Source organism: Labrus bergylta, chromosome 20 (assembly GCF_963930695.1).
Source record: "Labrus bergylta chromosome 20, fLabBer1.1, whole genome shotgun sequence".
In the NCBI taxonomy this organism is placed as follows: domain Eukaryota; kingdom Metazoa; phylum Chordata; class Actinopteri; order Labriformes; family Labridae; genus Labrus; species Labrus bergylta.
Window position 1 is genome coordinate 13,319,496 of NC_089214.1, and position 20,801 is coordinate 13,340,296.

Consider the following 20,801-nt stretch of genomic DNA (forward strand, 5'->3'; position numbering starts at 1 on the left):
TCACACGCAAATTCATGAAATTTCACTAAGTTGAAGAGCAGCCGCTGTCTGTTTGTTTAGTTGTTTTCTAGCTCCCCCTGCTGGTGAGAAATATTCCTCACAGTCACAGTTGGACAGGCTTCTGTCAGACAATAGATCAGCCAGATGGACCAAAGGCTCTCCTTCAAATTATGTCATTATAGTTTGTGGATATGATGTGTGACTGCTCCTGGCTCCCGCACAGCTTTCTCTGCCTAAGCAATAATAATCTGTCTGGAGCTGCAGGGAGTGTCAGACCCAAGTGTCAAACACAAGCCAAATTACAATTATGTCGCTGTTCTCATGTTTCTTTTTAAATAAAAACGATGATCTTTGTCATTTCACTTTTACTGTGTAGACTTTTGTTGCTCATTAATACCACTGTATGTGTGTGTTTGCAGCGATCCCGGTCAGCGTTCTCCCTCACCAGTGACGACTCGCCAGAGAAAGTCCCTGAAAACGAAGGAGCAGGAGCGAGAGGTAACCTGCAAAATTACGCATCCCTGAAAAGAGAGAGCAAGGCCACTTCTCTGCCAAGCTGGAGGAGTGTCGACCGCCTGGACAACTCCAGTAAATATTTCACACAAACTCTGTTTAATGTGTTTAACTTAGATTACTTTCAGTGTATGCCTTTGACAATAGAAATAATCTTCAAGCACCATAAGGATCTTTCAGATTAGCTTTGTTTATCTTTGGTCATTTACTTCCACAAATAAGATTGAAACATAGTGACTCCTGTATAGCTTTCTGTTGTTGATTCATTTTGACTGGTTTACCTACACTAGTCTTATTTAACATCAAAGAAATACTTCAGCTCATTTTCTTAAGTTTAAGACTTTGTCATACGCACAACTATTACAGTGAAGCAGTCGTTGGCAGTGCAATTCTTTCTTCTTGCAATCCCTTTCAACAATGCTCTGAAACATAAAGAAGAGCAAATATTAAAGCTTTATTTCTGAAAGCGATTAAGAATCAGGGCTGTTGTTGTTTCTCTTTTTGATGAAAAACTTATTGAAAAGTCTAAAGATGCTGTCAGGAGATATCTCAATAAGTTATTTGCATTCATTGTATTATCAAAGTATAGCTAAATGCATTACTTCTTGTGTTGTGCAAAATAATCAGAATTTTGGATGTGTTTTTAATTTAATGATGTTCTTGGGGGGCGCTGGTGGCGCAGTGGTTAGTGCGCGCGCCCCATGTATGGAGGCTGTAGTCCTCCAAGCGGGCAGCTCAGGATCCAATCCCACCTGTGGCTCCTTTCCCGCATGCCATTCCCCACTCTCTCTCCTTGATTTCCGACTCAATCCACTGTCCTATCTCTCCATTAAAGGCACAAAAAAGCCCAAAAATAAATCTTAAAAAAAAAAAGTATGTTCTTAAACTCCAAAGTATTGCTCTAAAACCTTCTCTAAATTAAGTTTAAAGGTTGTACAGTCTATCCTAAAAGGACTTATTTTGATGAGTTCGTTTTTTCTAATCTTCCTGCTGTCTGTTCATGTTCTTCCAGGTGCATCCTCAGTGCTTCACAGCCCGGATGGTAACTGGATCGCTCTGCACAGCTCTCAGCTGTCTCGTCCCAGCCTGCTAACCAAGAGGAAGAGCCTTGTGTTCAGCGTGTTGGAAAAGGAGTCTGGCGTCGTCTCGGCCTACGATGAGATGGGATCGGACTCTGAGGAGGGCGACGAAGGCTGCTGGGGCGTAGCGCTGAGACAGTTCCGCCGCAAGCTGTCCGACGATACGTACTACACGGACTCGCAGCACGACCCAGAGTGGACGTACACGCAGCACCTCCCCATCACCTCTCCATCCTCAGGCCAGTTCACCAACACAGAGACTCTTAACTCGGACTCAGAGGCTTCGTCGGTTCTGTCTGCGTGTCCCCGGAAACCTCCTCACAACCACCTGAGGAAGAAAGGCCCGCCGGACACCCATCTGCACCCTCATAACCTCTACCACCAACACCTCCAGCAGAACTTCTCTCCTTACCCACACCACTCAGAGGCACTGGATGTGAACTTTAATCCTAAGGTGACTCATCTTTATTTATAACTTTGGAATATTTTGTTCAACAATTTCCTGATGAAAAAAAAAGAAGTTTTTTATGATGTGAAGGGGCAACTTCAGGGGGAAGAAGTGAATTCTATTTGAAGCAAATGCAAGTCATAAACAATACGAACTACATCAACTCAGGTCTTCATTAGGGTCATTGTCAGCAGTAGCTTTTTATGTTTGTTTCCTCCTCAACTACCTTTTCCCTCTTCCCATCCCCTTTGGTTTTCACCTGTTGATGAATCTCTTACTTATTTTTCTACCAATAGGCCTGCACTTTCACGGGGAATTATCCTCCCACTCAACTGATAAGTGTCAACCAAGATTTACAAGACACAATGTGTGCAATGTGTAGGCTATTTAGTTATATTTTACCAGTTAAAATGCATGTTTTTTTTTCTTTTTCAAATGGAGGTCACTTTTACCCGTTCAATAACCTCTTCACAACATGAATAAAGCACAGCAAACCCAAAGTATCCACAGAACACCAACATAGAACCCAGACTAACACACCTAGAACTCCTACCCCTTTGTCTTCAAATTGTGTGTTATAATGTTTGAGAGGATGAAACCAAACTGAAAAAGTATGTTGTTCAACGGAAAAAGCATTACATCAACATGAAATATTAAAAGCATCAAATCAGATGAACATTACAATTCATGTTTTTATTTCCCTGCAGTGTTGGAAAAGTATTGACATCCTCTTTTTACATTTAAGTAATATCCAAATATTTTTTTTAAATCCGAACAAAGTAAGAAAATCTGTGTATATGATCCTTCTAAAGTTAATGTAAAGAGGAAAACTGCACTTAAAAAGTCACAAAAAAATGAACTGCTTCACAGAATTTCATCCTGGTGGGTGAATATTATCATTTGACATTGTTTGCTCGAAGATGTTTATTCATCAATTCTGAGGCGGCCTTAAACACTTGTGGCTGAAGGCCACTAGGTGGAGCTATTTAAACTTCTTTGTATACAATAAACTGAGTCCAGTTCGATCAAATTGATCAGGCTCATTTGGGTCACATGATAAACCTTTTGGGGGGGGTTAGATGATTAATGCATCAGGGAAGAACAGATAGAAACTTTCAACTAGACAAATCTGTGGTCATTTTTCTGACGTTTATGATATTTGGAAAGAGTAATTTCAATAAAATAATGTCAGAAGTTTTAACGGAGGGGGGATCTTATCTATGGAAGTGCAAACAACTCTTACACAGACAAATTGCTTCACATATCCTATTTGACATGGATATGAAATGAATAAGGCTGCCTTACAGCAAGAAGGTTCCTGGTATGAATCCCCGTTAGGAGCCTTTCTGTGTGGAGTTTGAAGGTTCTCCCCGTGCATGTGTGGGTTGTCTCCAGGTACTCCGGCTTCCTCCCACCGTCCAAAGACATGCTGTCTAGGTTAATTGGTGACTCTTACCCCGTAGGCACGTGTGACTGTGAGTGTGGCTGGTTGTTTGTCTCTATATGTCGGCCCTGGGATTGACTGGCGCCCAGTCCAGGGTGTACCAGGCCTCTCGCTCAATGACAGCTAGGGTCGTCTCCAGCCTCCGGCGACCCCAAATAGGATAAAGCGGTTTAGATAATGGATGGATGCAATGTTACCAGTTTGAAATGTGACCTAATATTTAATGGAAATACTCAATTAAAGTTCCTTCAATTGCTTTGTTTCCCCCTTGTTCCCAGGTGATGGGAGACAGCAGTGAGGCAGAGGAGAAGCAAAGTGACCTCATCAGAAGGTCACGGCGACGCAGGAAAAGCAAGAGGGAGTCGTCGTCAGAGCGGAGCAGGCCTGGAAGCCAGACTCACTCACAGACAATCTACCCATCAGTGCAGGTAAACTATCACACCTGCACCTTCGAAGCGAGTGTTTTTTTAGTTGATTGTAACAGAAACTGACTTGGAGCTCCCATAGGGCCAGTGAGCAATTAAGAGGTTGTAAACTGCTTTTTCTCCATGGGGAGGCAGCAAATTACAGCGCTGTGTTTGATGATGCGATGCAGACTCAGTATCGCTCAGTTTTTCTGTTTTGTTTGTACATTTTGCTTAATAGTGATTTGATTTTGATGACTTATTTTTCACTTGTTTTTTTGTCTGTTCATCTCCTCCCTCAAGGAGAACGGTGGCTATCTACTCAACGCCCTTTTGAAGAGGAGTATGAGTGAGGAACAGTCAGTACCTGACAGTATGCCAATGGCCACAGCTGCACCAGAAGCTTTCAAATTAGATGCCATGACACCCGAGTCGGAAGACTTTCACACAGTTCTCCAAAATTCAGCTGCACTCAGCTCCCAACAGCCCCAACCTCTGGCTCTGGGTTCCCAGCATTCGCCCAGCAGCCCTGGGCCCGTAGATCCTCTGGAAGAAGAGCTACGGTCCAGACTCAACCAAATGGTCAGCCGCGCCAACAGCAAAGACAGCAGCTCCTCTGAGGAGGAGTGCACAAAGCGAGCTGCGGAAAAACAATTAGATAACGAAAGTGACAGACAGAGAGAGAAGACGAGGCCGAAAGACACAGACAGAGACAGAGAGAGGCAGAGGGTTCTGGAAAGGTTACGAGACAGGAACAGCATTAAGGAGAGAGAGAAAGCAGGTGACACAGTCAAGGTGAACGGAAAAGAGATGAAAAGAGGTGAGAGACTAATTAAGAGTTCTTCGGTGAGAGAGGAAAGAGTCGGGAGGAGATTAGAGAAAAGGGTGGAAAGTTTGAAGGAGAAATTAGACGAGCAAGAGCAAAAGAGAGGAGAAAGAAGAGAGCTGAACAGACAAAGCAAGAGACAACACAGAAGAGACGCGGAGAAGGAAACAGAGCAGAAAGGAGGAGCAAAGAGAAGTGGATCCAGTGCAAGTTCCCCTGCTATTACACCTTTATCCCAGGAGGGGGTGCTGTCAGACAACCAGGTAGGGAAATTAAGAGAAAGTACAGTAAATGGGTTTGTGTGGCTGCTCACCTTCTGCGTTCGTCTTGCCCTGCTTTGGAAGTACAGTCCGTCTGCCTTTTGAGACATTTCACTTTTACTCTAAATGTCCCTTCATCATCTCATCTTCCTCTCTTATCCTTGTACTTTTGTGACAATCACTGCTGTCCTTCTCTGTCCCTCACCCTGTGTTTTACCCCCTTCCTCTGTGCTTTCCTCCTTTCTCTTTCTTTGCTTGTTTGTGTGTTTCTTCGTGAATATCTGCCTGTTTGTGTCTGCTTGTGCGTGTGTGTCAGGAGCGACAGAATGACTTGGAGCAACAACAGAGGCTTCAGTTGCTCTCCTGTCTATTACAGCAGGTGAGATATCAGCTGGAAACAAAGGATTCCCGTGATGTCATGCGTCCCACATTATGACTTACACCTCCTTATTAAACATCCAACTGACCATGTATACATTTGTCAGTTACAGATAATTTGTGCTATTAGCTGTCACCTTCACCTTCTGGATATTTAGCTATATACAACATGTCCATCTTTGTTATCTGAAGGGACAGTCTGTAAAAGCAGGTACAATAAATGAGTACAATAAGTTAAAGTCAGTTTTTCCGGAAAAAAAAAATAAGGGCACTGAAAATTATCTGAAAATCAACTTTATTACTTCCTAAATGAATCCTCTTGGTCAATGTCATTATAAGTCACATATTGTGTAAAATACACTTTACCATGTTTTCCAAACATTAATATGTGTCCCTAGTCTGTCTAGAAGCCCCTCAATTATAAATTGGGTGTTCAAACAGGCTGTTTGGAGATGTTTTCCCTTTGTTATGCCATAAAGGGAAGTAACCCCTCCCCCAGGTGGGTGACACTCCCACAGCTAGGTGTTTGTTTGTGTTTATCCAGAGCAACGTACATCAGAGAGTTGGTACTAATCCATTCATACCCCGCCACTGAAGCAGCGGGAGCAATGCGGGGTTAGGTGTCTTGCCCAAGGACACATCGGACATGTTGCTCAGCTGGGGATTGAACCCTTGACTTTCTGGTTGCGAGGCAATGACTCCAATTGAGATACAGCCGCCTGAAAGCAAAAGATGTCAACATTTCAAGTTCTACATGTCTTCTCTGACCCTTTAGGTTAAACACGTGGACACGTTAAAACCCCCCAAAAAGTCAGATTGAAAGACATGTAAATCCCACACACATGCACTTACGAGCTCAGCTCTGTGCTAGTTGTACATTAGAAGCAAGTGGGTCAATGCTTGTCATTACCCAGGCTAATTATAAGGGCTCCTGTGTGAGTAATGTGTGCCTTTCACATCGTGTATGAAACATGAACTAGGAAGATCTATTTTTATTTTTCACAGCGCCCATTGAAACCGCCTCATCTTTTACCTCATGTGAATAAGACAAACATGTCCATGACTGTCATGCTTTACAGCTCTTTGGTATTTATTTCCAATTAACCTCATTTTCTTGAAGCATTTACCACTCAAAAAAAAACATGACAATGGTTGAATGAAACTGACTGAGAAAGCCTACACTTTGCCATTCAGGGAATTGGTAATGAGGCATTTTCCTTTTTAGAAAAATGTAATGAATGTCTTGCTGACTTAAAATTCAGAAAGATATGAAATATTTTCGTGAACATTCAAATATATACATGAGCATGAATGCATGAAATGGTACAGCGTGCAGGTATAAGATATGTTTAAAATCCTAGAAGTTGTGCAGAGAGGCTTTTTGCCAACGTTAAAATGCTAACAAGCTCACAAAGCTTTTAATCCTGCTTTCTTGCTAAAGTCATATCTTTCAAGCAGACATCAGTTAATTAGCACCAACAACTGTGACTGTTCCCCCGCTCCACTGGCATCCCTCAGGGTTCTGTGTCTGGTCCTCTCCTGTTCGACCTCTCAATCAGCAGCACCATACTTTGTCATGATCTCTTACTTTGGCATCAACCCCAATTACGTCCAGCTCTACAGTTTCACAAAATGAATCACTACTGCAACCCACTCCACTCCAACCACCCATCTTACTGGGGGAAAAAAACTTTGTTGTAGCAAGCCAACTTCCTATTAAATAAGACATGATCCCAATCCATACAAAACCCTTCGCCAAAACTCACAACTTTTCCCTTACTGCCCATAACCTTTCATTAAAATCACGACTCAATTTTTATCACCAGAAATTGTTTCTGCTGCTTCCAAAGTCCTGAAAAAGGAAAATAAGATTTATAGAAGATGGGAATTATCTGCAAACCACAGAACTCTTCTAATAACTCATATTTTTGAATTATTTCCCTCTCAATATAGAAATATATTAAAAAACAATACATGCATCTTGAAAGCCAATAGCAGTGACTCTTTGATCTGAGTAGTGATGGCCTAGTTCTTTAGTCTGGATGAGAATGTCAGACTCTCACTATATTCATTTCTGCATCGACCAATACAGGTCAATATCTCTACTTATCTGTCTTTTTGAGAACACTGAATGTTGATGTTTTTAAAAGATAAGAGGTTTGATATTCTACCTTTCATCTCTCACCTTCTATTGAATTTTGTCTTGACCAAATCATTGGTCCTCCTCATTCCTACCACCTGACACTCTACCTTTCAGACATCCATGCTGTCTTTCTGACTAAGAGATGGATCAATACACCTCCCATCCTGCTGATCAAAGCTTCAGTCAGTGATTAATTCATTATTGAATTACATCTGTCTCTCTTCACTGCCCTTTCATTTTTGTGCTCAGTATATTCATCTTTTCAGAAAATCTCGCCTTTTAATTATTATTTACCCCAGACGGTCTGAATTTGGGAACAAGCTTGAATTGGGTGAACATCTGTTCCAGTTTGTCAAGACACTGGCTCACTGTAAATACAATGGCTAATATGTTTTTAGCTATTTGTCTATTTAAAAGCATCTTACCATTGAAGTGAGAGGTCTCCACCAGTGAATGTATCCATCAACTTCAAAATTAATTATCTGAGCCTGTGACATTTAACACTCTTTGGTGTTAAAAAGGTCAAAATAGATGATATTTGATCAGAACAATCACATATATTTGGGGATTGCCTGTAAAATTAAAACAATCTTGTGTTTTCGTATATCTTGTAATTTAGGTTTCTTATTAGGAATTTATAGCTGGCTGAAGCACTGATTCATTAGCTGCACACTCAGACGCTAGTTATTATCCTGCAGCCCACTTTTTGAAACAGGCTGCCCAGTAATAAGGGCTATTCAATTCACTGCAGCATTCTTAACATGTTTAAAGCCCTTAAAAAGAAAAGATCAATCACTCCCACAGCTTTGTCTTGAAACCTTATTTGCTTCTTATTTCTCCTTCCTCCTTCCTCGCTGGTCACTTTCAGTTCTTTGTGATGCACCATCTCATTGGCCATCGCAGGTCATGCACTCACAGATTTACAATAAACAAGCGACATTGGAAAAAAATGACAAATATGTGTGCATTTGTTACCTGCACAATGGTCTTTTACACAACCTTGCAGCTTGAATGGGGTTGAAATGCTGAAATAAAATAACCTATGTATTAAGACCTATAAAGTGTATTTGCTCCCTTTCATTTTTAAATGATAATTATTGCATGTTGTTTCCCACTTTGATGATTTTATAATTACATTCCAAATGTTTTATTTGTTTTATATTTAGTTATATCCCCTTTGTCCCTGAATGTTGTGTTTTTATGTCGCATTAAGCACTTTTTTGTCTTTTTTTATGCAAAGGGAATTGCAAAATAAGTTGTTTTGTTGTCATCAGATTATAACTGAAACACTTTCTTGTCTATTCACTTTGAATCGTGAAAGTCCAATATTATTTTCCTTTTTAAACTGTTTTTGTATTATGTAGATAACTTACAGCTATACAATGTGTGTTTGTGCGTCTGGGTGTGTGTGTGTGTGTGTGTGTGTGTGTGTGTTTGTGTGTCTGGGTGGGGATGTGTGTTTTTCAAATGAAGCAGAAGTACTCGGCTGCATCTCTCTGCAGCATCACCACAGAGGTACTGAAGGTTTTGAACGCCACAGAAGAGCTGATTGGGGAGGCAGGAGGTGAGAGCTTCCCCCCGTCTGAGTCCACGTGTGCTTCTCCCGTGTCCAACAGTGCAGAGGCCCGCAGGCTGGATCAGAGGCTGACCAAGATGGAGGAGAATGTAATCTCATGAGCCTCTTAGCACAACTGCCTGATTACTGAGATACAGTCTTACTGTGAACTTAACGTCTTATTCTTTTCTCTGTACAGGTGTACCTCGCTGCTGGTGCTGTGTATGGGCTTGAGGGGGCGCTGGGGGACCTGGAACACTGCGCCCGCAGTATTAACAGTGGAACCACAGACACGGAGCTGGCCTTCTTGGAAGACCAGGTGGCCACTGCAGCCGCTCAGGTTCAGCACTCTGAACTACAGGTATTGGATGGCCCCATATCCAGAATATTTCACCAAGCTAAATTATGTTTTAATTTCATTTAAACACTATGGTAAATGTATGGCTGCAGGAGCTGGGAATCGGCCTCCCAAACTTCCAGTTGAGACACGATTGACTCTACCACTGAGCCACAGCCGCCACACTATGTGTACTGTCATTATTTTTGAACATAAAAATCAATATTGATTCATAATCAAGTTTGGGTTTTGGGGTGACGTTGTATTACTTTCTTCTTTAACCCTTAGCAGGACTAGGATTGAATTTTGATTTTTCTCAGGTTTAAATTTAAGCCTTTTTCACTGTTTCAGATTTCCAACATTGAGTCCAGAATATCAGCTCTGAAAACAGCTGGGTTGAATGTGACTGCCTGCAATCGCTTCTCCAAGTTTAAGCCAAAGGCCAAGGTAATAAACGGCCGTTTACGTTCCCTCTCAACTCTCCCATATAGTCCTTTCTATATGTATCTTTGTTTGGTTTTGTATGCCTCATTTTATAACAAGTATTTGCTGAAGGAATTTAAATTTAAATTTAAGTTTTGAGGTTTTCTGGATCTATCTGCCTTTTTACTCTGTTTATTTAAGTTAATCGTTCAAAATCTCTGATTACAGCCTCAAACTTTGGACTCTTCACGCCATCAAAGGAGGAAGCTTCCAGCCCCTCCAATGAAAGGTACAAACAAGTTTAGCACACATGGACACGGTGCTAAATAGACCAAAATAAAATTATGGGAACATTTGAATTAAAGAGGACATATTATACCCCTTTTCTACCTTTTCAAACAGTCCCCTGTGGTCTAAATGAAACATCTGTGCTGTGCTTTGGTCAAAATATAACATTAATCAAGCACCAGAGGAGGTTTGTGACCCTGTATAAACCAGCTCTCTCAGAACGCTCCGTTTTGGTGTATGTCTCTTTAAATTCAATGAGCCCCCCCCGAGTGTTCCTGGCAGACATCACTCCTCTGTAGCAAGAATCAAAATGACAGACCTGCGCAAAAGTTTGTACTAGGCTGGGGATGGAGTCCATGGGTGGAGATACAAATGAAGGGGAGGGGATTTTTTTTTTTTTACCAGAATCCTACTTGTGACAGTAAGAGTTATGCAGACCACAAACAAAGGACTGGATGGGTTTATTTCACATGTTGAGGGTCGGTAGACACTCAGGTTACCCAAATATATGTTCAAAAACACTGTAAAAGTGATTTTTCATAATGTGTCTACTTTAAGTAAATGAACTCGAATTAAAATAAAAGTATTACCCTGCATACTGTCCACCACACAGGCAAAATGGTTATGGCAACTAGAATTCACCTATGCTAGTGATTATTTCAAGTTATTGATTGGTTCGGAAATAGGGAACGGTGTATTTCAGTCTTGGAAGAGAACTGAAGCTGAATTTATCAGTGGACAGAAAGTTAAAAGTAAAGTGGGCTTACTAACCCGATGCTGATTTACACGGTATAGTGTTCTAGTCTCCTAACCACAAGCACTACTAACAAGCCCTGTATACATGTACTCTGTGCTGATGTGTTAGTATGAAACAAAGACGGCAAAGGGGAGCTGAGGGAACACTTATCCACCTTTAGTTAACATCATACATTTAGGCTTTGTCCTAAAAGAAGAGCTTGGCTGCTGAATGGATGTCTGCTAGAAAGGGACCTGCGTAATTGAAAAGCTCCATTAGATGTAAAGCAACAAAATGGAAACACACACAGTACAGGAGGGAAAGGCTGTTTTATCAAAGTTGGATTCTTTTCATGTCAGTGAATGGCCTTTTTTTCTGTTGGGTCAGTCTTTATTTTCATTTTTGTCTCGTTTTTTTCTTCACCAGCATCTTCACAATAGCTCTGATTAATGTTGGCTTTTTTAGCACTGCTCCACACAGACAGCAGAGCAGGACAATGGGCAAAAATCAGTGCTCAAGACATGTAATCATATCATTGATTCCAAGCTTACTGTGTCCTTTTTATCACTCTGCTATACAGTATGCATCCCAGAGAAGTTTTTTCTTCCAGAACTTATTTTTCTAATTCTTTGAATTTTTTGCATTGCAGAAAAAATGGAGCCAGAGCAGCAGGTGAAAGCGTTTCGGCCATAGTGACAGTCAGCAGCACAAGTCCCTCAGGGCCATTTCAGAGCTCCGGGGACATGGGGGCCCTTCATCCAGTGCCTTGACCCAGTGTCCACCTCCAACTCCAGGCCAAGCAGGGGCCAACACCTGACCTGTGTGGCCCATCAAGCACTCAGCCCTCAGCCCGGCATGGTACCACATCAGTCTAATGCCCCACAGAGGACATGACTGACCATTTTCTCTTTTTCCACTTTACCCTTCATTTTCACCTGCTCACCACATGCACAACAACAAGCAAAGATGACTCCACAGTCTCTGCCTTAAAATCCGCTCACTCCTCATGACCGGACAGAAAGAAAAAAAAAGAAACCTGTACAGACGAAAATAACTCATCACCTTTTCTATCTGTTTGCAAGAGTATTGTGATTTACTGTACAATGAAGATGTGGATTAATCATGTGAAACTCTCTGTGATTCAGTGTCCCAAAAAGAGGCTGTATTTTATATTGCATCTTCTTTCATGCCGAAGGACATTTCAAGGAATGGTCTCAAACTTTCAGCCCCTACAGAGCTTTTCTTTAATGATTGTCCATTTTCACACACTCAAACACACACAATTATCTGATAATAAAAGATCATTTATGTAATGATTGTAACACCTTTTTACATTATAACCATTTTAACTGGATTATAGTGTTTAGATGTGCAATGTTTCAGGGACTCAACAGTTTTTGACTGTCCTTCCTGACACTAAAATTGGTAAATGGCACAGCCAAAAGTTAGGAAATCTGTGTTCCTTTCCAAATAGTCTAAAATTATAATAATACAAATAATAATAATAAAAATACATTTTGGGAAAGTTACAGTTGATGATGGATACCAGTCTCTTTTCTGTATGGTAAAAATATTTCCTGTTTGATTGACTTAGCTCAAACTGAAAAGAAAAGGTAGCCTGGCTCTTTCCCAAAGTTAGACAAAAAAAACTTCAACATTTTAACACAAAAAGGTGGATTTTCATTTTTCCCCTTAAGCCAGTCTCAAGTTGGCTTGCGCTCATGTTTACAGGAGCCTGCTTTTTATTTCCCGACACCCCTCTGCCAAATGCTGCACACGTGTGCTGTGACTGGCCATTTATTTTGTGCTGTGATTGGAAAGCCAAAAGATAAGAAACAGAACTTTCACTCAGGAGACCACCATTTGTATCCCCAAGAAAAAAAGACACATTTCACAAAAGGCCATTTTCCTGTGATTTCAGACTCAGGGTGGGAAGCTGAAATGTTGTTGTCATGTCTTACTGCTTTGTTTCAGTTTCTAAGTCCTGAAAATCCAGACAAAGATCAGGGCACGAGTTAAAAACTCATTAGATATCTATATCCCATCAGCTGCAATCAGGACACAGTTAACGTTAGCTTCCTTGCTAACATTTTTGTTTGAGAATCACTGATATGATGGAAAAGGTGAATATTAATTTCAGATATTAACGCTCATCTTAAACACATACAGTATTTATAAGCCTGCCTTGAGGTAAAACTCACTGGATGTATTCATGCTTACAATGTAATGTGAGCTATGAAGCTCTCTTCAAGCTCCACTGTTCATGTTGCTGTGTTATCCAAGCAAGCATTAGTGAATCAATGACATTAGATTATTTTAAACTTTGCACAAGATAATAGATTATTTTAATAGCTGACTACTTTAGTAACACTTACAATGATGTGTCTACTTATTTTTACTTCATGTTAGCAAGCCAAAAATACAATGTTTGAAATATTGTACATTGCAGACGCCACTGAAATTACGTTTCTGGGGTTTTTTTAGACCTTTTTTGGGATCTTTGCCATGCGTACATTTGTTGATTGGTTTAAATGGAAGTGCTGTTAAAAAGTAAGGCTTCTACTTCATTTAGCCACTTTTACACAGACTTCACGCTCCTCAGACTTCCACCCTGACTGGTTAAGTCACTGAAAAATGGCCTCCGTGTGACTAAAGTCTATGATAAACTAGGTCAGACTTAAACCCAAATTGAGAGCTGTGTCAAAGGATACAGACAATGCTCTCTATTTTATTACACAAGGAACTAATGGCTTTCTTGACATGAATAAAAAACACATTGAATAAACCTACACCATTCAAACTGCATCTCATCACCATACCCTTTAATATTTTTACCATCCAAATGGTGCTTACCAATCTCATACATTGTTAGCAACATAGAACCCTGAAACACAAGACTTTCCCCTTTGTATCCCATCTAGCATGCAGACTCAAGAGTTTGCATTTTACACAGCTCCTCATCTTACTCACAGGTAAGAAAGTATTATTCCAAATGACCACATATTTGTTAAATAAATGTCAAGCTTAATGATTAATTCATATGGGTCTTTCTCTCCAGTTTATTTAGCTTAGAAATGCTTCAGGTAACTGCCCATAGACAAACATAAATAGGTGTATGAAGATTGATACATATGAGAATGCTAGAAAAACTCAGTTTTAATCAATCTAGTTGAGTCTGAATTTCAGGTTTGGTCTGACAGCTTTCCCTCATTCGGTATTCCTCAACCCACAGTCATTTTCTTCCTCTCTGTCTTGTCATTTCTACGTTTACTTTCGAACATTGTGGCCTTTTATTTGAACAAAAAGTATTTCACCCTTTGCTGGGTCATGTTCAAACTTTTGTGTTGCATTGAGAAAATGCATGGAGGATTTTTACATAATTAAGCCTGAGGGGCTCTATATATCAAATGCCATGAAACCATGATTTTGTTACAAGCAATTTATTTTTGTACTTAACTAAATGTTTTTATGCAATACCACTCAGAAAACTACTATTGCAAATCGAAGGCTTGTTCCTCTCCTTACAGGAGCCCTCCGCAGTCAGTACATCTGAGACTCTTGTGTGCAAAGACTCAAAGCACTTTCAGTGTTTGCCTGCATTTGCCGTTTGATATTCTGCTGGTGATGATGATGGTAAATGTGACGAAAACACACCTGACAGAACACAGAAGGCAATTTTGGAGTGGCAAGTACGATTCAGCACTCCTTTGACTTTCAATTTGAGAATACTGCCTTTCATCTTTGGCTATTTGATTTACTCTGACCACTTACATTGCTCCAAAATCTCAGAGAACCATGCATACAGATGTCAAGTAGGATTGAGATATCAAGATGGACTCCTTGGACTAAAGGGTGTGATGATTTTCTGTATGAATGCTCTGCCCCTTCTCTTAGTGACCTTTTCATCCCAGCCTTTCACATCTCTGGTTTCTTGCACATTGATCATGTACTTTTGTCAATCTTGTTCTCCAGAGTTGTCAGTGTATAAAAAGCATGTTTCTGGTTTTATCAAAAATTGATGTAAAATTTCCCAAGAGAAGCACAGCCACAAGGGTCCAATCATCAGTGTCCTGTATTTTTCTAATGTAAAAAAAAAAAGAAAATATTAACTCATCACAATTTGTTAATAAATGTATATGTGTGAAAAGATGGATACAATATAGAATAATGTGTGTATTGCCCAATCATAATTGATCAATCTCTCAGTGTTGTGTGCAAGAGGCTGTGTATTATTGTCATGACTTGTAGGGCTGGATTCACACAGGAAGTCTAAGTTTCTATTGGAACTGTGTCCCAGATACTCAGAGATTATGAAATTCACGCAGAGCTAAAAAAAATAAAAATCAGTTCCTGTATTTGTTCCTGTTTAAATCCAGCGAGAATGAGGCTCACTGTGCACAGCTCCACAGGACGGCCATTCACTTTCATGTGCAATAGTTTGTTGCAATCCATACAACATGATGGGGAAAAAATTAACAAGCAAAAATACAGATTCTCTATGTGCCACAGTTCTCTGAGGAAAACAATGTATTATGAAATGAATAAAATTTGCAAACTTAAAAGTTTTTTTGGAAGAAAAATGTTTGTGTACTTGCAAACACGGGAAGGTGACAGCACAGATGGAATCACAACATCCTGGTTTATTTATCAATATAGAATGCATTTATATGTACAGATAAATTCGGAGAGTGATTTCATCAAGGATCATGTCCTATCATGGGGAAATGCAGTCAAGAGCTAGAACAAAACATCAATCATAAAAAAAGAGGGAAAAAATGCAGACACTTGGACACGCTGTCATGGTAACCAATCCCCCCCCTCAACATCCAGCACGTTTCTGAGGTCCTCCTTGTTTCTAAGGCTGTTGAGAAGCAGACCCAGTACCCTGACGACAGGTTGCAGCCCCTCGCTGCTCACGCTGCTGTGCCTCTTACCGAAGCGCCCGATGGGTCTGACCCCACGTCCCACGTACCAGAATGGGTCTATCTCTGGACCTGGACACCAAAGAAGAACACCAGTGTCAGCAACAGTATTTGAAAACAGAAACATTACAACCATAAAATCAGTAGCCCATGCTTTGACCTAAATGATTATGTCCATAGAAGACAGATTCTAATTTTCATGACAAAGTTTTGGCTATATGATTCAAAGTCATTGTGACAAGTATGCCTTTTTGTAACGGTATAACAAGACCCAAAAATGTTTATATGTTTATAATTATTTTCATATTATTTTCTACTGATCGTAACATACATACATACATATAAGTGAACATAAATTATTTTCTAAATATGATTAGATGCATTCAGGAACTTGTTTGTAACACAATTTGATGTTTTCCTACATATTTAATTGTCTAATTATTGATTTCCATAAGAAAAACTGAATTTAAACTATTAAGTCTTTGATCCTGATACATTCAAATGAATGTATTTACTGTGTATTCCTCTAGCAATTTAAAATAAAATAGGAACGCATAAAAACATTTACTCTTTAACCTCTGCGCAATTAAAATGAAATAATTAAGTAGCCTATATATATATTGTTATATACACTCAGTATTACTGTACATGTCATGAATACAACAATAATCCAAATATTTATACAAAGTACTTTATAAAAGTACAAAATATTACAAAATAAAACACAAGATCTTAAAAATGGATGGGCAAAAAAAAAAAATGAACACAGAGATCAAGTAGCATAAACGAGCCCTCAGAAATCCGGGGTTTTCTAGCATACATTTTTAATAATAATATCTAAATTTTAGATTTTTTTTTCCAACTGTGAGAGGAAAGGAAAGAGGAAAGTTTTTTTTTTTTTGTTTTTTTTTTTACAAACAATCCATAAGAAATAAAATAGTATGCTAAACAGCACTATGAACTTAATAGAAGTAGCCTAACACAAACAGACCATTAGTGTAATAGCCTGTGCTAAAAGATAGATATCACCAGTCTGTCCTCTTCACTTTAAGTCTCTTTTATCTCCAAGACCAATTTCAACAATTTTTGCTTAAGAAAAAAAAAAAACAGAAAAGTAACGAAATGGTATTATAAAGTCATGTCTTACTTCTGTTGTCGACATTGTGAACGATGTGAAAGTCGTGCTCCACCGTGGTGCTGTGAGCGCTGCTCAGGCTGGAGGAGAGGACGAGGAGCAGCGCGAGAGCTGCGGGCACCCAGCGGCTCGTGAGGACGCAGAGCCGGACATCAGCCGCTCTCCCGGGCAGCATGCTGTGAGGTCACTCCGGGAACTGCAGAGGAGGGACGGAGGGACGCTGGTCAGTCAAGTATCACTTAACAGTTAAAGATCTTTAAAAACAGAGAGTAGTCACTGAGAAACGAAAAAACAAACTTTAATTTTTTTATATTAAAGAAGGCTAATATTGTACCCAAAACAATGTCAGAATAGGTTAACCATTTATACCTCAATTACTCTTCTTACAGGCATATGGTTAATTTTGAATAAACATATTCATGTCCATTATTTAGTCTTAAGTGCATTGTAGATAGCCTATATCAATATAGTTATTCACTCAGTTATGAGGTGGTTTTTATTAATAATATTATTAGAATAGTTTGCATAGGTTTATCTCAAATATATTTCAGTGATATATAACTCCACCAACGCACATGTGATCATCTTGCATTAAAGACAATTCATTTAATAGTCCTAATAATAGCCTAAATAATAATTTTAATATTTACCCCAAACAGCAGCTCCTTACCTTGAACTTTGGTGACAGGCTGAGGTCAGTTGGTGGAGTAGAGTCGTTTATTGTTAAGCAGGTGTGCCTCAGCTTATATATCCACGTTGCTCATGTGTGTTGGATGATGAATCAAGAACGTCAGTCGCACACTATGATCCCAGGCTACAGGATGCACCCCACCACCACCCCCCCCCTTCCCTTCTCCTCCCACTCTTAAACCACCTCAACCCTTTGAGAAGGAGGTTTTGATTTGGAGTCTTCCTGATGCCTGTCACGCAGCAAAGCAGTCCATCAGGCAGTCAATGACATGAGGACAACTTTAAATTAGTGCACAACATTGGGGGAGACCCCGCATCTCGAATAGACCTGTCAGACAGGGACCTGGAACGCTGGTGGGTGTCTTTTTGATGAGCTTTTCATCAATCAACCTGGATAAGGACAAATTGTAAAAAAAAAAATCTCATTGTCTTGTCACCAAAAACTGAGCTTCAGGAACTTTGTCAATAGTAATCAGCTTTAACTACAAAGTTTAGGAATGTTGCAGCCACATTTCTTCCAATACAAAGCTCACATTTAACCATTTCAAAGGCTATCATATAAAATATGATCTTTTTTGTGCCATTCAGTAAGATCATACTTTAAATTGGGCCGCTGTTGGCGCAGTGTTTAGTGCACACACCCCATGTATTGAGGCTATAGTCCTCCAAGCTGGTGGCCCAGGTTCAAATCCTACCTGCGGCTCCTTTCCCGCATGTCTTTCGCCCGCTCTCTCTCCCTGATTTCCAACTCTATCCACTGTCCTATCTCTCCATTAAAGGCACAAAAAGCACCAAAATAAATCTTAAAAAACAAGATTATACTTTAAATTAGTAAGGGCTCAAATCACAGGGAAAGTGAGCAGTAAAAATACATCTTGAGAGTTGACAGTGATGAATCATAAGTGAAAGGCCAAGCTAAGGTGAAATTCCTCACTCAAATGTATTCAGGTGCAACATCTCCTTTGGGCCAAAATGGATGTGTGTAAAGGTCACAATATGAAGTGACAGTGCTGCTTCAAATGTGACCATGTCGCTTAACCTTTAGATGTGCACAAACACAGAAAGGAGTTACATTTCATTCATTTCAGCAACAAGCTAGGGTTCTGTGTATGTTTAATAACTTATGGAAGACATGCATGCTTGTTCAATGCTTAGAAAAAAGGGCTATACGCACACCACGTAGGTACAGGGCAATACAAAAAACAACAGATAGAAGAAGATATATTATCACCTGATGAAGACCTCCGATTGGAATTGCTTGGATTAAGTAAAAATCTTTTGTGGCGTTTTGTGTGCTCATATCTTCTTAGATATAACAGAAGAAGATATGATTAGAAATTGTAGATCTCAAAACACGACCGAAATTTCTGATATCAGATTCTCTTGAAAGTGCATTATTGGGTGATGAATCCTTGAAAGTATATCAAATTACACTCTTACCCTATACAATTAAAATATGATAGTTACGTATAAGTATGTGTGTCAATGCATTTGTTCATGCATGAATACGCAATTCCACCCTAAAGCTGTAGTTTGGTTCAGGAGAAGGAAGGAAACCATAATTTGTTAATAACTTGTAAGACCTGATGTTGCAGACACAAGCCCTGCCTGTGGGAGAATACATAGCTGGAATCAGAGGATAATAACTACCTGAGGATGTGTAATCACACCAAAAAATGGGAGAATCTTTGGCTTTAGGTGTAATTCATATATGGTAAAATCCCTTCATTGCTAAAAGTTGTGTAATTTATTTCTTCTTTGATTCCCATGTTTGGTCATGTTGATACTTCTTACCAATAGATTTAGAGAGAACTAAATGCACACCCCAGTTCAACACTATATGCCAGGGTCCGGACTTGATATAAAAGTTGTTTTTTTATTTTGAATGAGTATGAATTATCACAGCTGTAACTAAATCTCTATATTTCATTAAAAGTATTCTGCCTTGGTCGGAACGCCAACGATGAGTTCTTTTGTATTACAATAGTGTCTCTGACTCATGGCTGGTCTCTCCTCTTCCACTATAACATCATGTTCTCATCCACTCCTGATTGAATGGCTTCATCCTGCCTATGTCGTCATCTGTTTTTGTGAATGGAGGCTCAAAGGACCAGCGGTCAAGTCACAGCGTGACGTGATAGGCCTCCACTTCCTTTCTAATAACCTGGTGAATGTGATTTCTGAGGGATAATGTAAATTTCTCTGTTGTGGGGTGAATAAAGGAATATCTTATCGAGCAAGAAAGCAAGAAAAGTGGCTGAATAAAAGTATTTCATTCAGAAAAAAATCTCCCAAGGTTATGCAGGCTAGAGTATTACTAATATATGTAAGGTTTTGTGGTTCATGAGGGCTCCAGGGAATGGGGTATTGACTGAGGAAACCCTGCTTGCTCAATGATTAACAGCTTGAACAGGCTAGGCTCTGTGGTTCAATCATTCCCCTTGTGTGCTACAGTGTATTTTGTTAATTGCCCCCTAATTTGTGACTCACAGAGTGTGTGGGTCACAGCATTCACTGATCATTGTTGGTCAGCTCTCTTTCTTAGAAAGGACTTGAATGGAAAGTCAATGGTGAGCAGGGTGTGTTTTTTTCTGTACCCTCTAATGTGATTTTGTTACAAAACAAAATGTAGTGGCCACAAGATAATAAAGTCTGTCAAATAGTTGAAACAAGAAGAGGTCAAAGAGCTCCAGCAACACTTGTAGTACGAAGATCAACTTTATTAACAAATTAGGCTGACGCGTTTCGGCTCGTGGCCTTCATCAGGGTCATCAAGAAACAGATTGAAAACATAATTTATAGGGTAGGTACGAAATTGAAAGAAAGGTGCATAAATTCAAAAATAAAGACAACCAATCAAACAAATTGTACTACAAGTGTTGCTGGAGCTTTTTGACCTCTTCAAGCCTTTCAATCTTCATGCACATTGGTAGTTGGGGAAGTTGTGCCAGAAAATCCTCTGCTTCTTCAATAGTTGAGACAATCCTTTTTAAATATTTTAATTTGCAGAGAACATAAACCTGTTCATATAGTGTATAAAGTAAGTCAGAAAATCCAACAAGACATATCTGAAAGCAGCAATTTAACCAGTGATAAAGTAATGTTGATGGACTTTATTTGTGGCCCAGTGGCCTAATGGATAAGGCATCAGCCTCCGGAGCTGGGGATTGTGGGTTCAAGTCCCACCTGGGTCGAGTTGATAACACAACTCCAGTGGCGT

General features: G+C 39.7%; 2 protein-coding genes and 1 non-coding gene across 5 annotated transcripts in view; 2 read left to right on the forward strand and 1 right to left on the reverse strand.

Annotated features, from left to right (window-relative positions):
* myripb (myosin VIIA and Rab interacting protein b) overlaps nt 1-15,399 on the forward strand; it is a 117,315-nt gene extending 101,916 nt beyond the window's left edge. Inside the window, exons 9-18 of one of the 3 annotated variants that reach the window (XM_065948938.1) lie at nt 420-588; nt 1,526-2,046; nt 3,763-3,912; nt 4,192-4,977; nt 5,291-5,353; nt 8,969-9,160; nt 9,250-9,411; nt 9,739-9,834; nt 10,039-10,099; nt 11,484-15,399. In XM_065948938.1, the coding sequence (XP_065805010.1) occupies nt 420-588; nt 1,526-2,046; nt 3,763-3,912; nt 4,192-4,977; nt 5,291-5,353; nt 8,969-9,160; nt 9,250-9,411; nt 9,739-9,834; nt 10,039-10,099; nt 11,484-11,527 (2,244 nt within the window). In that variant the 3' untranslated portion in view covers nt 11,528-15,399. The remainder of the gene's footprint in view (nt 1-419; nt 589-1,525; nt 2,047-3,762; nt 3,913-4,191; nt 4,978-5,290; nt 5,354-8,968; nt 9,161-9,249; nt 9,412-9,738; nt 9,835-10,038; nt 10,100-11,483) is intronic. The other 2 variants (XM_065948939.1, XM_020653043.3) reach the window with 2 other exon arrangements.
* Nucleotides 15,400-15,454: 55 nt separating this feature from the next.
* On the reverse strand, nt 15,455-17,721 carry prlh2 (prolactin releasing hormone 2). Its single transcript, XM_020653053.3, has 3 exons — nt 17,562-17,721; nt 16,904-17,087; nt 15,455-15,828 (listed from the first exon to the last, which is right to left on the reverse strand). Exons 2-3 carry the CDS (start codon nt 17,064-17,066, stop codon nt 15,632-15,634), a joined length of 360 nt encoding a protein of 119 aa, XP_020508709.1. The 5' UTR covers nt 17,067-17,087; nt 17,562-17,721; the 3' UTR covers nt 15,455-15,631.
* A 2,981-nt stretch (nt 17,722-20,702) lies between these two features.
* Nucleotides 20,703-20,775, forward strand: trnar-ccg (transfer RNA arginine (anticodon CCG)). Its single transcript has one exon. It is a non-coding gene; the product is annotated as a tRNA-Arg (tRNA).
* The last annotated feature ends 26 nt before the right edge of the window (nt 20,776-20,801 follow it).

Coding starts and splice junctions, on each gene's coding strand:
- prlh2 (XM_020653053.3), bottom strand. CDS start 17,066: ATGCTGCCCGGGAGAGCGGCTGATGTCCGGCTCTGCGTCCTCACGAGC. Junction 15,829..16,903: donor TCACAATGTCGACAACAGAA/GTAAGACATGAC, acceptor TTTGGTGTCCAG/GTCCAGAGATAGACCCATTC.